This window comes from Arachis ipaensis, chromosome B02 (assembly GCF_000816755.2).
Source record: "Arachis ipaensis cultivar K30076 chromosome B02, Araip1.1, whole genome shotgun sequence".
Lineage (NCBI taxonomy): Eukaryota > Viridiplantae > Streptophyta > Magnoliopsida > Fabales > Fabaceae > Arachis > Arachis ipaensis.
The window spans coordinates 90,464,416-90,482,467 of NC_029786.2; the positions used below are offsets into that span (position 1 = coordinate 90,464,416).

General features: G+C 42.2%; 1 protein-coding gene and 1 non-coding gene across 2 annotated transcripts in view; both read right to left on the bottom strand.

Moving 5' to 3' along the window:
* LOC107627607 (TMV resistance protein N-like) overlaps window positions 1-16,846 on the bottom strand; it is a 75,321-nt gene extending 58,475 nt beyond the window's left edge. Inside the window, exon 1 of the mRNA XM_021116991.1 lies at window positions 16,202-16,846. Within this exon, the coding sequence (XP_020972650.1) occupies window positions 16,202-16,659 (458 nt within the window). The 5' untranslated portion in view covers window positions 16,660-16,846. The remainder of the gene's footprint in view (window positions 1-16,201) is intronic.
* On the bottom strand, window positions 13,258-14,065 carry LOC107627611. Its single transcript, XR_002357776.1, has 2 exons — window positions 13,873-14,065; window positions 13,258-13,377 (listed from the first exon to the last, which is right to left on the bottom strand). It is a non-coding gene; the product is annotated as an uncharacterized LOC107627611 (transcript).

The window sequence follows — 18,052 nt, forward strand, 5'->3', positions numbered from 1 at the left end:
CCTACCCTTCCCCCAAGGTACGTGACATGACTCTATCCCTTTTTCGCCTGCACACCTCATTGACTTGCGCGTCGGAGTGTCTTTGCAGGTGACACCCCCTCCCCTTTTTTCACATCTGGAGAGTTCGGGACCTCGCCTACTCCAACCCGGAGACGTACGACCAGACGACCTCCCCTCTTGTTGATCAGGACATTCACCCGATCGGTCCGGTACCCGACCTACCGAACATTGGCGCCGTATGTGGGGAAGGTCCATGGACTTCGTACTGGTCCAAAGTGGAGCAGGCCGCGAGGCCGAGCCCAGAGAGGACGCTGCCGCGACTATTTCCCAGCAGCGCACAAGATCCCCCCCAAGACACCCAACACAATCTCGCGAAGGACGCCCCTTCGGGGGAACTGGCGACAACCACGCCAGAATAATGCAAGAACTGCGCCATAGGATGCAAGACCTGGAACGCCGGCAGGCAGACAGGGAACACGACCAGCACACCCCAGAACAAAGCCACTCCCGCTCTCACTCTAGGAGCCACTCCAGACGCACGCCCAGCCCCCAGGCCGAATCCGAGAGCGCTGGGGAAAGAGGACGTGCTAGGAGACGCCATGACCCTGTCATCTACGCTAGACAAGAAGGGCGGCACACTACAAGTCGGAGAACCGAAGACGCTCGTCGGGAGGACGACGAAGAAAGAACGAGGAGAACACGGGGACCCGTGATAATGGGGGCGACCCCATTTCATCGTTCCATACTCGAGGTCCGGCTGCCAAAACACTTTGACAAGCCAACGGACATGAGGTACGACGGAACGCAAGACCCGCTGGAACACCTCACGGCCTTTGAGGCCAGAATGAACCTTGAGGGAGTGGGAGACGAGGTAAGATGCCGCGCCTTCCCGGTCACCCTGGCGGGGCCTGCAATACGGTGGTTCAATAACCTCTCGCAGGGCTCGGTGACCGGCTTCGCGGACATCAGCCACGCCTTCTTAGCCCAATTCACGACCAGGATTGCAAAGGCGTAGCACCCAATCAACCTGCTCGGGGTGACCCAGTGACCCGACGGGTCGACTAGGAAATACCTGGACAGATTCAACGATGAATGCCTGGAAATCGACGGGCTGACAGACTCGGTCGCGAGTTTATACCTGACGAATGGACTCCTGAATGAGGACTTCAGAAAGCACCTTACCACGAAACCAGTGTGGAGTATGCAGGAAATCCAATGTGTGGCCAAGGAGTACATCAACGACGAAGAAGTGAGCCGAGTCGTGGCTGCCAACAAACGGCAGCCCGCTTACAATCAAGACCGGCACCGCGGAAGCAGAGAAGGACAAAAGGAACATGCCAGAGACGGCAGCCCGAGCAAGGCTCCCAGACCATTTCCTCATGTTGGGAAGTTCACCAACTACACCCCCCTCACCGCGCCGATCATGGAAGTTTATCAATAAATTGCCGAAAAGGGGATCTTGTCGAAGCCACGACCACTGAAGGAACGAACAGGGGGAAACCGAAGCCTCTACTGTGACTATCACAAGGGCTATGGGCATAAAACCCAAGACTGCTTCGATCTAAAGGACGCGCTGGAGCAGGCCATCAGGGATGGAAAGCTAGCCGCATTTTCCCACCTCATAAGGGAGCCGAGGCGACGAAATCGCGACCACAACGGTGAGGATAGGACTCGGGCACCGAAGCGACGCCAAGAACTGGAGGACGACAACCAGGGCCTCACCATAGTGAACGTGGTAACAGCTAGGAATGCAGCACCTAGGTCAAAGTCGGCACACAAGAAAGACGCCAAAGTCCTGGCGGTCTCCTCATCCTCCACGCGAAGCACTAGGAAGCTCCCACCCATTTCGTTTGGCCCAGAAGATCAGTGGTTCGACGAGATCGGAGAGAGTCCTCCCATGGTCATAACGGCCAGAGTAGGAACCGGTCTCGTCAAACGAATCCTTGTAGATACGGGGGCAGACTCGAACATCATGTTCCGCAATGTGTTCGATGCTTTGGGCCTAAGGGACGCCGACCTACAGACGCACCAGCACGGTGTCGTAGGGCTTGGCGACCATTTCATCAAGCCAGACGGCATAATCACCCTGCCGATCTCACTAGGACAAGGACTGGGGAGGAGAACAGTAATGGCCGAATTTGTGATCCTACGGGACTCCACCGCCTACAACAAAATCCTGGGGAGAAAGACAATCAACGACCTAGGAGGGGTCATCAGCACGAGGATGTTAGTAATGAAGTTCATAACTGAAGAAGGGTCAGTAGGATCTGTGAGAGGAGACCTGGAAACGGCAGTCGCTTGCGACAACGCCAGTCTCTCGTTAAGGAAAAAGTCTAAAGAGGCATCGGGAATATTTCTCGCCGACCTGGACGCCAGAGTCGATGACAAACCCAGACCCAAGCCCGAAGGGGACCTGGAGAAGTTTAGGGTCGGGAACTCAGAGGAAAAATGCACGTTCGTGAATAGGAACCTCCCCCATGAGTTAAAAGAACCTTTGATGGAAATGATCAGAGCTAATGGCGATTTGTTTGCTTGGACACCCGCCGACATGCTGGGCATAAACTCCAGTCTCATGTCGCACCACCTAGCCGTCAGACCGGAAGCCAAACCAGTGGCCCAAAGAAGGTGAAAAATGTCTCAGGAAAGAGCAGAGGAAGTGGCCAAACAGACGGTCGGCCTCCTCGAAGCGGGGTTCATCCGGGAGCTGGACTATTCGACCTGGCTATCAAATGTGGTCCTGGTAAAAATGCACAATGAAAAATGGAGAATGTGTGTGGACTACTCCGATCTCAATAAAGCATGCCCTAAAGACTGCTACCCCCTTCCCAACATCGATGCACTCGTCGACGCGGCTGCGGGATACCGGTATCTTAGTTTCATGGATGCCTACTCCGCCTACAATCAGATACCGATGCACCGGCCCGACGAGGATAAAACGGCGTTCATAACGCCAGGGGGGACCTATTGCTACAGAGTGATGCCGTTTGGCCTAAAGAACGTGGGGGCAACGTACCAGAGACTGATGAACAAAATATTCAGCAACCTTAACGGCAAGACCGTGGAAGTTTACGTGGATGATATCCTCACAAAAACCACCCACCCAGACGATCTCATAAGCGACCTGGAGAACGTGTTCGCGTCCCTCCGACAACATGGCATGAGGCTCAACCCGCTTAAGTGCGCCTTTGCCATGGAGGCCGGAAAGTTCCTGGGATTCATGATAACCCAGAGAGGAGTGGAGGCCAACCCTGAAAAGTGCCAAGCAATACTCCAGATGAGGAGTCTGGGCTGCATCAAAGACGTTCAGCGGCTGACGGGAAGGCTCACAGCGTTGTCCCGTTTCCTCGGTGCGTCGGCAGCAAAGGCCCTGCCCTTTTTCGCTTTGATGAAGAAGGGAATAGCATTTGAGTGGACCTCTGCGTGCGAAGAAGCCTTCAACCACTTCAAAGAGATCCTAGCAGCACCCCCAGTGCTCAGGAAGCCGAAAGCCGGAGAGCCACTCTATCTATACCTAGCCATCACAGAGGGGGCGCTCGCAGCGGTGTTGGTATGGGAAGAAGGAAAGGCCCAGCAGCCGATCTACTTTGTGAGTAGAGCACTGCAAGGGGCAGAACTCAGATACAGCAAGCTGGAGAAGCTGGCACTGGCACTTCTGGTCTCCTCCCGCCGATTGCGACAATACTTCCAGAGTCACCAGGTGGTCGTGAGAATGGACCAGGGGATTCGACAGGTGCTCCAAAAGCCTGATCTAGCGGGAAGAATGATGACCTGGGCCATCGAACTATCCCAATACGACTTAGGCTACGAGCCCCGACACGCGATTAAGGCGCAAGCAATGGCAGACTTCCTAGTGGAAGTAACTGGGAATCCAACCGAGGAAACGGACACACGGTGGAAGCTCCATGTAGACGGAGCCTCCAACCAGACGTCCGGAGGTGCCGGGATCATTTTAGAAAGTCCGGCCGGAGTCATCTATGAACAATCGGTTAAGTTTGAGTTTCCCATATCAAAAAACCAAGCAAAATACGAAGCCCTCCTAGGGGGTTTGGTTCTAGCTCAGGAAGTCAGGGCCAAGAGGTTGGAGGTATGCAGTGACTCACAGGTTGTCACGTCACAAGTGAATGGAAGCTACCAAGCCAGAGACTCATTATTGCAGAAATACTTAGAAAGGGTCAAAGAGCTGAGCAAACGATTTGAAGAGGTCACGGTCCAACACGTTCCAAGGGAGAGGAACACACGGCAGACCTCCTATCTAAGCTGGCGAGCACAAAACCCAGAACCGGCAACCGCTCCCTCATCCAAGGAATCACGAAAGAGCCAGCAGTTGCCCTCCACCTGACCAAGTTAGCCCCCTCTTGGATGGACCCCATCATTTACTTCTTGCAAAACGGCAAACTCCCCCAAGACGAAAAGGAAGCCAAAGCGGTAAGAAGGGAGGCTGCCAAATATACGATCATACAGGATCAGCTATTCAAAAAGGGACTCAGCCAACTTTTGCTGAAGTGTCTGCACCCCGACCAGACGGACTACGTTCTTAGAGAAGTCCATGAAGGGTGCTGCGGCCACCATATCGAGGGCAAGGCCCTAGCAAGGAAGCTCATCCGAGCTGGATACTACTGACCGACAATGATGAATGACTCCAAGGAGTTCGTAAGGAAATGCACGAAGTGTCAACAAAACGCCAACTTCCACAGAGCGCCAGCCTCCGAGCTGAGTTTACTAACGTTCACTCGACCTTTCGCACAGTGGGGAGTCAACCTCTTGGGACCCTTCCCAGTTGGCTCGAGACAGGTCAAATACCTCATAGTTGCCATCGACTACTACACCAAATGGATAGAGGCTGAACCGGTCAAAGCCAGTTATTTCTGGCCATCAATGATGAGGGACTCCAAAGAATTTGTAAGGAAATGCGTCAAGTGCCAAGAAAATGCCAACTTCCACAAGGCGCCGGCCTCCGAGCTGAGCCTGTTGACGTCCTCCCGACCTTTCTCACAATGGGAAATCGACCTCTTGGGGCCTTTCCGGTTGGTCTGGGGCAAGTCAAGTATTTCGTTGTTGCTATTGACTACTACACCAAGTGGATAGAGGCCGAGCCACTGGCCAGTATATCCTCATCCAATTGTAGAAAGTTCATGTGGAGGCAGGTGATAACCTGTTTCGGCATCCCGGAGATCGTCATCTCGGATAACGGGATGCAATTCACTGACAAGAAGTTCGCAGAGTTTCTCACTGGCTTGGGGATAAAACAGAAGTTCTCCTCAGTTGAACACCCCCAAACAAACGGGCAAGTGAAATCTGCAAATAAGATCATCTTACTAGGTCTTAAAAAGCGTTTAGACAGCAAAAAGGCGCGTGGGCCGACGAACTTGCCTCGGTTCTCTGGTCCTATCGAACAATCGAGCAAAGCTCCACCGGGGAAACTCCCTTCCGCTTAACATACGGAGTCGAAGCAGTGATACCCGTGGAGGTCGAAGAGCCAAGTCCGCGGCTACTCCTCGCAGGAGTAAAAGAAGCAGTAGACAAAGACCTGGTAGATGAGGTCAGAGAGATGGCCCACTTGTCAGAGGTAGCACTAAAACAGAGGATAGCCCTGCGATACAACACCAAGGTCCTCAGAAGGGAATTTGAGGAAAGAGACCTCGTCCTACGACGAAACAACATCGGACCACCGTCCCCAGGAGAAGGAAAGCTGGCGGCAAACTGGGAAGGCCCCTACAGAGTCAAAGAAGTGCTTGGCAACGGCGCCTACGAGCTGGAAAGACTCGATGGCAAAGAAATTCCGAGAACATGGAATGCAGGTAACCTAAGAAGATTCTACTCATAGCTTGGACACACTAGCCAAGCGGCCTGGCGAGTTAGATAGGTGTTTAATATGTTGAAATGTTAATTTCCAATGATTTCCTTTCATTAAACGCCTACCGTGTTCATAGAACTGTCTAGCTAACGACTACTTTTTACTTGTCTAAATTCTCCTATCCATTATTCCCCAATATGTATCCCACATCGTCATGTTTTTCAACGTATGGCAAACGGGACTACGATACGGCAACCCGGGACTGATCACCTCGGGAGCCAAACACGTCAAAGCCATAACAAACGGCCGCGATAATAAGACCAAGACAGTTTCGCTCGAGTTACCAACATAACGGCAAAATGGACACAAGTAATAAGTCCGCACCGAAAAAACGGTAACAAAACAAAACGCTACTAAACAAACAGACAAAGGCGATAATTAGAAGCCGACCAGGCGACCACTAAAGTATAAAAGTTAGCGTTTTCAACAAGTATTCTACAAGGAAACATAAAGGCACAAGTTACAAGAGTTCACTTCCGGGGCATGTCGACAATCTTGCCGTCCTGGATTGTTTTGAAGACTCCAATAGCTGACGTATCGAATTCTGGGACCACGATCTTCACCTGGGCCTTGAGAGCCTCTTCGGTCATAAAGATCGCGTTCTTTCCCTGCTCCCTGACCGCCTTGTATTTCCTTTTCAACTCTTCCGCCTTGGCCCGCGCAGCCTCAGCCGACGAGACGGCCGCGTCACGCTCCTTCTCCACAGCGACCACCCGGCCTTGCGCAGCGTTAAGCTGGCTCTCTAGAGTCATCTCCCGCTCGGTTAGACGGGAGACGGTGGCGTCGGAGGCATTCATTTTTTCCTCAAAGGGCGCAGCCCTTTCCTCGGCATCCTTGCGCCCCCTCTCCGCCGCGGCCAGTTGTTCCTGAAGCTTTTCAACCTGGACCTTGAATTCGTTGTTGGCCTGGGCAGCAGTATCGAGCTTCCTTCGCAACGCCTGCATGCCCGACAACTCGAATTCAGCCTTCCGGACTATCACCGCTCCGCGAAGAAGGGTGCGGTACATCCACCTTGCCTGCCCTACGAGCTCGGTACTAAGGAAGTGATCCTCCATACCAGGAATCAGCTGACTATCAATAAAGGCCCCATCATCGAAGTTCCTCTCCATCACGGTGAGAGCTCCTTCTGGGCTGAAGGATGCCCTTTGTCTCTTGGGAGTAGGGACAAGCTTAAAATCATCATACTCCCGATGAGGAGAGGACGACTGACCAATACCGTCTGTCTCATCGGGAGCGGGAGAAGCCTGCCTCCCGGCAGAATTCTTGTCGGACATCTCGACGTCCCGGGGGGAAGGTACAGCTTGATTCTCCTTCTCCCCGGAAGGGCCTTCCGGCTTCTCGGCATCCTTCTCGTCAGCCTTCTCCTCATCGCTATCCTCCAAGAAGGTCTTGACCAAATTTTTGAGCCCGGTCACCGAAGCAGACATCTCCACTACAACAGAGAGATAAATACGTAATTTGTGAAGTCGGGAAGAGCAAATTAAACAATAAACAATACAAAAGTACAAGACAAAACAGCTCACAAATATAACTCCTGGTGGACTCCCGCTCACCCATAAGGAGGTGGGGGTTCACGGGGTTCTTTCCAAAAAGAGCAAACAGCACATCGGCAATCCTCTTATTTACAGGGGACATTCCCTTGTAGGTCACCTTAATGAAAGAATTCCCCGCCCCGAAGCTCCAATACGTCGGGATGAGGCGTTCCCCCTCTAGCGACAACCAAAAGGGATGGCGACCTTTAACGGGGTGACTTTGAAGAATTTATCTTTGAACCCATGATAGGAGTCCTCGAACAGGCCAAATACCCTCCGACCTTGGGCAGGCCGGAAGGACAAGAACCCTTTCCTCGCCTTCCCTTGTCTGGAGGGGTTGGTAAGGTTGAAGAAAAAGAGGAAGACATCCACCGACACCGGCAGCTCGAGATATTCACAAACCATCTCGAAACAGCGGATAGAAGCCCAGCTGTTCGGATGGAGCTGCGACGGCGACACGGATATCCGATTAAGAAGCGACATCTGGAAATCGGAATGCGAACGCCGACCTGGGTGAACATGGCTTTGTAAAACCAAATCCAGTCGGCAACCCGGGGAGAGCAAAAATTGATCTCGTACAACCGCTCATTGGGGGTAGGAACGAAGGTCTCGTAATTGGCCTCCTCGTCTGTCCCCCCGCACAGATACCCGGCCTGCCGAAATTCCGTCAACTCTTCCAAATCCATCTGATTTGGCGAGTCCTTCACATCTGAGGTCACCCAAGCGTAGGGGTCATAGTTCGCGGCGGAAACAGAAGCCCGGGAGATGACGCGAGGCATACCTACAGTAGGGGTACCACTCCATTAGTCTATGAGGTCGGGAGTCCGGGAAAAACCCAGAAACTATGTCCATCCTATTCAACAGTTAAGATCAAGCATGGCCAAAGCTATACCTATCACGCAAGCCACCTAAAAACCTACCCTGGAATGGTACCCCTCCCCTAACACATCTACTTAGCACTAGAAAGTCATCTAGCAACAAAAATCAAACAAGATAGCAAGAACGCAAAACAAATACAAACAACAAGCGTAAAACAACGAAGCAGAAAAGAGAGAGGACCAGAGGTTACCTGAAACGGTTGTGAAAACGGAGAAGGAAGAAGGAAAAATGCACAAAGATGCTAGGATGATGCTCTGGGATTTTCTGGATGAAGGAGAATGAGATGGTAGGAGCGAGAGTGGAAAAAGGAAAAATTAAAACAAACTGTTTAAAAACCGCTATGCAAAGCGCGAAAGGGCCAGGGCCAGAATGGTCTTTACACGCGGGGTTTTGCAACCCATTATGAGCATTTAATGCTCAGCGCGAAGAACGAAGCGACGAACGGTTGCCTCAGTAACTAAGGGACACGCGTGCAGGGGGCACCTCCCTCCCACGGGCGGCCGACCTGACGACGACGCATGGAACAAGAAGTAACACGCCACTAATAGCTCTTACGACTATTACTAGCGCGTGGGGGCACTGTTACGGCCTGGCCCAAATCCCTTTACGGGCTGGCCCGACCCTAGAGTCACCCGACCCGAACGGTCGGGGGTGGGACGCCCCGCAACCGACCCGGACACGCGTCCCTGACAGCTCTGTTACAGCTGTGAGGAGCACGCCTCGGAGAAAGTGGGCCTGCCCTTATCGGGCCCACCTCTGACACAGTATATAAGGGGAAGGACCTACCCTTCCCCCAAGGTACGTGACATGACTCTATCCCTTTTTCGCCTGCACACCTCATTGACTTGCGCGTCGGAGTGTCTTTGCAGGTGACACCCCCCTTTTTTCACATCTGGAGAGCTCGGGACCTCGCCTACTCCAACCCGGAGACGTACGACCATACGACCTCCCCTCTTGTTGATCAGGACATTCACCCGATCGGTCCGGTACCTGACCTACCGAACAGTAACAACACCATTGTGTATAACAAATGAACCAAAAATTGTGCATTCTATAAACTCAGAAACTCTTGCATTCTATTTAAATTTATAAACAAAACTGTTCTTAGCAAAGAATGATGAAATTATTCATTAATACTTTATTCAATTGTATTAGATTCTATTCCATTCCATTCAATTTAAAATTGTTGAAGATGACGATAACGAAAGAGAAAAATAACAAAAAAGGAAAAGAAGAAGGAGGAGGAGGGGGGGAGGAGGAGGAGGAGGAAAGAAGAACCTACATGTACGAATTTGGAAAAATAAAAGGAAGAAAAAGCGGCAACAGAAGCACAAAAAAAACATGCACGCATCCAACTAAATAATTTAGTTGGACTTGGTTGGTAATATAACTTAGATGCAAAGCATTATTATTATTATCGTCATTAGAATTCATTGTTTTTAGTCATTACTTAACTATTAATTCAATTTTTTTAGTCTAGTAATTTAACAACATATTTTATTTGATGAATATTAGAGGATCATCAGAATTTATTATTTTTTGCCATCAGTTAACCAATAATACGAATTCTGATGCTAACAAGAGGTTTTGCCAGTAACTCGCGAATACTTTTGTCCTTATTTAATATTTTTTTTTTGTTGTTTACGATATTTTTTATTTTGTAGAATGAAGACTAATTTATTACGTATCTAAGCTCTATTTAAAGATTTAGCACAAAATAATAAGTTATTGCATATATAAGATGGAATTTAAACTTCAAACACTTTTTTAAGAAGACAAGTGAGCTGAATAATCAACCAATTCAGGTTAATTCTCTATTTAATATTTATAATACAAAAACTGATGTAGAGTTATATTTTATGACAAATAGATCATAAATAGATATTAAATAGAATTTTTTAGTCGAAATACTCTAATTATAAATTCTAAATTCTAAATTCTAAATATATCGGCCAATGGCATTCAATTGCTCTGCCAAAGATTTTGTTACAGGGGACTCTGTTTATAGTGATGAAATTTATGATACATTTATATTCCATGTCCAAGTCTCGGACAAGAGGTATTTGATGATCATTGCCCTGTTGAGTTGAGTCTTAAAACTCCATTGGAAATCTCTGAACCTCAAGGTTTAAAGGCATATAATCTACTGAAGAAACATATGTCAAAATGGAAACAGCATTTTGATTTGTATTCAATCTAGATTTGAAAGAGGTAGTTAACAGGTGATCCTTAATTCTTTTGTCCTTGTCCCCACAGATAAACGCAGATGAGTTTTTATCCTCTGAAAGAGATTGTGTTGTATTTGCAGTCTCTTCAAATGCGTTGTATTTGGGTGTTGAAGCAAGTTTGAGGTCAGCTTTCATAATTTTCTTGGTAGAATCAGAAGTCTCCTTTTAATACTTTGTCTAACACATCTAGTGATTCTTAACCTGCCATAGCATGGTTTTAACTTGGCTGTGGAAGATCTTTTATCTCCTCATACAGTCATACTAGAATGCAATAACATATTTGACTCTTGTAAAGTACATTTTCAAAATTTTGTTGCAGTTTTATGCAGGGGGTCTAGGGAAAAGTTGGATTGGGGCTAACTCGGTTAAACTAATTTGGTTCATGGTTGACAATTTTGTCAACTAAAATGACTCATCCATATAATTAGATTTACAGGGTCTAGATAGAGCTTTATTTAAACCGAGGAAACAAATACAAATTTGCAAGGCGACGGTTTTGAACTATATACATTATATATAGAAAAATAAAATGCTATGCATATATCTGCACAATCTCTTTTATCTTAGTATGTAAAAGTTAAGACTATTGATTAGGTTCGCTAATGGCTTGAGCAAGATTTTCTGATTCTCTCATTAAAATGTACTAGTTAGTAGCGGTCTAAAAGTTAAGTGCATCTCATGTTGCATCATCTATGGAGCCAATACTTGTATTACCCCTGCCATCAATTTTTCATGATATACAAAGTGTCTAAACATAACTTAGTGCATCATACATTAAAAGTTTAAAACCATTTGATGATATATATTTAATAGAAATTAATAAATATAAAATTATACTAAAACTACTGGTAAATTTTATCTTTCTTTAGCTTATTCTTACGTGCATCTTCAACTCGTAAGTGCCAATAGTCCTTGATCATCTAAAAACATCTTCACCCTATTAATGATTGGTATCATCATACTCTTTGAATTTTCGTTTTGTATGTGACTTCAAATTTTTCTGAAAATAAGATATGAACATTAGACAATTAGCAAATGAGCAAAAAATAAGCACAAAAAATACCTTTGAGAAATTTTGTTTTTAAAAAATATGGACAGAACTAAATTGTGTTTTTAAAATAACATTTGTAGATATTTAGACAATGAGCACTTACTTTTGAGAAATTCTTGTTTACTCCTTGAAGTAAATCATTTTCTTCTCCATCATGAACAATGATATTTCCATCTGCTACCATATCATCACCACAAACAATACCTTCAGCTTGTTGCTCTGCATATATGAGATAAACTGCTGTCTTCTTCACAGTGAATCCTAATCCGGAAGAAACAACAATCTGCACTTTGTCACCAGCTTCAAGGTTCGCTATTACTTTCTGCCATTCATCATCTCTAAGTGAAGCCAGTGTATCTCCATCGTAGAGAAAAGGGGTGGTCTTTGTATGATTTATGATACACAAATTTTTAATGATAGGGCCTTCTAAAGGTACAATGTTTGAGGAAGAAGAATAGATGATACACAACATCACTGACTTTAACTTATGCCCATTCACCTGAGGGATGTCAAAAATTACAAAAGAACCTTCACAACTGAATGTTAACCAATCAGGATTCTTGTTGCCAGGAAGCAAGCAATCTCCAGGTACTCTTGCATTAAACTTCTGTATAATGAAAAACATACTTCAGTATTGGAATTTTAAGTATTAGGTATAAATAGTTAATTTCATGACTTAGTTTGAATTAGGTGCCAATGAGTAATAGCTCAAACGGCATAGACTCCCCATACTCAATTAAGAGGTTGCGGGTTTGAGTCTCCTATCTTTCCAAATTTTGCTAATGAGTAATAGCTCAAATGGCATATACTCCCCATACTCAATTAAGAGGTTGCGGGTTTGAGTCTCCTATCTTTCCAAATTTTTTGCCAATGAGTAATAGCTCAAATGGCATAGTCTCCCCATACTCAAATAAGAGGTTGCGGGTTCAAGTCTCATATCTTTGGTAAAAAAAAAAAAAAAGAATTAGGTGAATTACATACATTTGTAACGATTAAGATGCAAAGACAATACCCTAAATATTTTGACTATGACAAAATGGACTGCAAAGAACAAAAGTTGTTCAATAAAAATTTAGACCTGCTTAGATTATTTTGTCAAACACCCATAATATTTTGGAGAACCACAAGGGATTTAATTCTTTAGAAATCCATTTTATCAGGGTCAAAATCTTTCGGGTACATATTTTGGCAGTACACGAAAGAGAGATTTTTCTATTATTATGAGATAAAATAAAGATACAACAAGATATCATTTTTATTTTGTTAAAAAAAATGAATGAGATAAAATAATTTAATTCTGAGTTTTAGGATGGACCATATCATATATTAGCATTTTCTAATATTTTGAAATACCTTCTAAAACATTTTAAAAAAGATAGAGATGTTAAACTATTTTGATGATAGAACAAAAGGTAAATTGGTAGAAAAAGATAGAAACAAACCTGCAAAATATTTTCCCTAAGTAACTCTGTGACTGAACAACTCATTCCCATTTGAATTAAAATTGAATTCAAGGAATTTTCTGATTCAATAATGTCATCTTCACTGCAGTAACCAATTAATGATGAGCTACTCCCTTTTGAGATATTTGAAGCACTTGATGTTACTTTCATTTCATTGCAGTTTGTGACATCAAAAGTATTAGAAACTACATCTCCTATAATTTGAAGTTGTGAGCCACATTCCAGCCTAACATTCTGGACCTGTGGAAGCTCCGATATCTTGTAGCAAACGATTCATGCAAAGCTTGTCCTCGTCAAACCACACAAGACTATACTCTTCAAGTCCTTTAATTGCTCTTGGTGCAACATTATGTCCAGCTTCTTGTAATATCTGACTTATATCATTTCGATTCATTCCAATAAAGAGATGTCTCAAATAAGCTAGTTCAAGGAATATTTTCTTTTCTTCAGATCCAACAGAATCTATGTTTTCTTTTAAAACCTGCCATACATCTTGAAAGGGTAATCTTTTGAAGCTGTCCAATACATTCTCCCACTCTTGTATACTTTTTTCAGATACAGCAGAGCCAACACACACAAGAGCCAGTGGCAGTCCATCAGAATATTCAATTGCATAATTAATAAGACCAGAAAAACTTCTTTCAGGAGTGGCTTTGTTGAATGCGCTCCAACTAAAAAGCTCAACACATTCGTTGTAGTCCATTTCTTTCACTCTATATATATGATTAACTCCAATCTCATGAAGTCGATCGTGTTTAGTCCTTGTCGTGATGATTATTATACTCCCTGGACCAAAGCATTCAGGAATTACTGGCAAAACCTCCAGCTCTCTTTCACTTCTCATATTATCAAGTATAAGAAGTACCTTTAAGCAACGAAGTCCTTCCCACCATATATTTCTTGTTGAGTCGAAGTTTTGCGCTTTTGTTTTAACTTGGTCTTTCAAAAACAAAAGAAGCCTCTCTTCTTTAAATTTGGAAGCCAACCATATTGGATAATCCCCCTTCCCATCCTGGATGTCTGGGACAAATCTCCTCACCTCGAAATTGTGCTTATGCCATTTGAGCTATTACTCATTGGCTTCTATAAATAACTTATTAAATGTAATAAACATCCATATTACATTACAAATGTCATAATAATATAATTAATCATAATAAATTTTATGTTATAGATATTCAAATTCCATAATATTTGACCTACTTATATAAGTCTCTTATCACTATTTCTTCAAATAACATCAAATTTAGCACAAGAAATTTATTTCTGAACTATACAACATCTCAAACTTACTCAATGGAGCATCATTCTTTGGACAATATTACCAAACAAACAGACAATTAGTTTATCAAAGTTTGCGTAGTTCGTCTATGAAAAACATTAACAACCACAGATGAAAAGTAACCTCTTTGCTTAGAAATGATTATATTAGATGAAAAGAAGACAACTACATTTGTGGCACATATAATCAAACTCCACAATATCCAACAATAAGGTAATTCTATATACTTTTCATAATCCTATCTATCAAATTATTAGTTACTAACCCAATACTTATTTCATATCAAAGTGCTACAATAATTTTTGTACTATTTGATGGCGAAGAAAAAAAAAATTGTAAAGCACAACTGCTTCAAAAGTAATGACACTCTAGAAAAGTAATGACATGGAAGCACCGCCTCAATTGAAAAATTTGTGCAACCTTACATTTATATTTGAATTCAAAATAAATGATTTTAATTCCAAAAAAGGTTGTCAACAATACACTGTTACCAAAACATTTGTTCCAACCAAAAACACTGAACCTCAACACCTATTACAACAAATAAAACAGGTGATACTTCAAAAAAAATCCCTTATTCAAGACATCATTTTTATTTTTAATTTATATTATTAGTTGATTATAGGAACCAACTTCGCCAATACTAATATCATCAGACGAATATCACATTCTCATCAAGAGATTAAGGAGAAAGAAAATCATACAAATTCAAAACACGGAAGGAGAACATACATGCAAAGATAGAACAAACAACATAATAGAAAGTGCATACAACTTAACAATTCATAAAGAACATGTCTTTTCAAGAACCTACAATAGAAAGAAGAAAACAACAACTCTAACAACAACCAATAAAAAAAAGAACAAGTGCCACATAAGAAGACTAAATCCATCAACTAAAACAAATGCAAAAATTAAACCACCAAATAAAAATATCACTTTGTATAACTCCACCATCCAAATCTTTTGTACTACAAATTATTTTAAATAAAACACCTTTCAAATTTAACTTTAGTTTACATATATTTAATTTAATTCTACAAAATATAATAATTTTTAATATTTATTATATACTACCATTAATTTACCGTCCCGTCCCGCGTATCACGCGGGTCTCATTCTAGTTATAACATAAAGTATGTTGTTGGATTACTAAATTAAAGAAACTAGAATAAAGAAATTGATTTTATGACTAAGTGATAGTCAAAAATAATAAATTTTGGAGAAAAGAATAAATAGGTCTTTGACTTTTTGATCCACCGATATTTAAGTCTTTGAAGATTTAAAAATACATTTAAGTTTCTAACCTTTTTCAAAATCTAGACATATTGATCCCTCATATTCATTTGGGTCTGTCAAACTTAAAGAAAAAATCAAATGTGACTTACGTTGTATGACCTGGTTGATACAGAGATGCACACGTGAGAGAGAGTTTAAAATGGAACAAATTAAACCCAGAGATTAATGTGTACAGATTTTGAAAAGATCAAGAAATTAAATGTATTTTTAAATTTCCGAACTTAAATATCCACACACCAAAAAGGCAAGAAGTTAGAAATCGATTTATCATTTTCTCTAAATTTTAATTTTTTTATACGATTAGAATTTAGATTTTAGAATTTAGTTTAGAATTAGCCAAATGTTGACAAAAAAAAATAATAAATTTTGTTAGTCGCTCGTTTTACTCGTTCTCGCTATCTTTGTTTTCTCTGCCAACTCTCTTCAAACCCTCTCACTCTCTAGTACCTTCACAAACATTGTTCAATATGCACATTTATCAGAGGAACATGATAAGAATTGAATGACAAAATCACGTTCACTCTAGTCTCCAACAAGCCAAAGATACTCAAAAGGTCATGGCTGATCAAGAATAAAGATCAAAGCATTAAAAAACATGGGAGATTTTAATTACCAGATATCTGGAAGAAACCTGGGTAAAATGGAAGCAGCTTGTCGAAGGGCGGTCCCATAACTCAACATCCTGTTTTCATCCCTTGAGATTCCTTGCAGAGTTCGCGACAAAATCTCCCCAAAATGACCGCTCAGATTGCATACTTCGGAGGGATCCAAGCAATAGAACACGGGCACAACCTTCTGAACTTTCCTCCGATGACACTCCATTATTTTCACGAGTTCTTGCAAGTACAAGGTTGATTCAGCATAAGCTATTGTGAAAACTATGATAGAAACTCTGCATCGTTCGATTGCGTCAGATATATTAGTCTTGGGCTCGGTGCGGTCTGCTAAAACATGCAGTCCAACACTTTTGAGTGCATCATAGAGACCTGAAATAAAAGGATGAAGGAGCTGCAGTCCGAAACTAATGTAAGCATCATATATGAATTGGGGTTCCTGGTTTTGGGAAGACATAGCAGCGACTGGTTAAAAGTGATGCTCTGACTCAAATCATATACAAGCTGAGGCTTAGGAGGCTTATGGAGGAGGCTGGAAGATCTTTTGTCAGTTCGTAGGAAGTTAGAGAAGAAGTCAACAGGGACTTGATACCTTCTTTGTGAAGCAAATCAAGTCAATGATAGTAGTCACTCCTCGGGGGTGGGTTGGTATTCATTGTTTAATTTTATTTTTTTATTATTTTTTTATATTTATTTTTATTTCTATTTATAAAATTAATAATTTAATAGTGAAAAATCACACTCTATTTTTTCAAGGGGTTAAAAAAAATATATGAAACACGGACACTTCGCTGAGTTATCGTGTCTGCGTGTCGGATACGCCGGGACACATTTTGGACACGACATTCACCGACACTTGTCCGACACGCGTGTCTGTTGTGTCCAATCGTGTCTTAATAAAAAATAAAAAATTCTTCTCCGGACACCTATTTTTATAACATATTGTGATTTTTTTCAGAAATTACCGGCCTTCTTTTGCATCAATGCAATGCCATTGAGGGGAATAAGGGTCGGTTTAGTTTTCCGGTGTGGCAATTCTATACCTTGCCATATTGCATGGATAGCAGATGATGAAGCTTATTTAACAAGAGGATTGTCTGAATTTGAACAAATTCTAAATTTCCAAACTTATGATATTTCACTTGGTTGTCGTTACGAGAATAATCCTAATCTATTCGTGTCTAAGGACTAGAATAGACTAAATATTATTTTAGTAATTTAGTTCTAACATTGGTATTTGATTAAATTTATTTTACATTAATTTAAATTTAAATTGTTACCTCAATTTACATATTACGACTATTTTTACTGGATATGTTATTTTTAAATGCTTTAATATAATATTTTTTTTCTAATATTGAAGGTTTTTTTTCTTAGATATATGTATCATCTTTTTCTCTCTTTTGTATTTTAGATTATTAATACAATTCTTAATAAAAGTGTACTTAAAACAAAAAAAATAAAATAAAATAAAGTATCACTATTTAAAGGAAAGAGAAAATGTATGTGAAAGAAAATAAAACAAAAAATTAAAATTGTTCTATTAGAAAAATTGTATACAGTTTGCGTATGAATGGGGCTGGGATTGGAGACTATATATGGATATTAATCATAAAAGCTTATTGCACGTATTGTGGAATAAAAAATAAATAAATAAATAAATAAATAAATAAATAAATATAATAAAATAGTTTTAACAAAAAAAATATTTTAATATATGTGATTTAAATATTTTTATGTATAATTAATATATATGTATGTACAAATAAGGAAATATTTAGAATTATTTAACAAAATTAATATATACATATACATAAGTAAAGAAATTACTGTAATTAATGAAGATTACA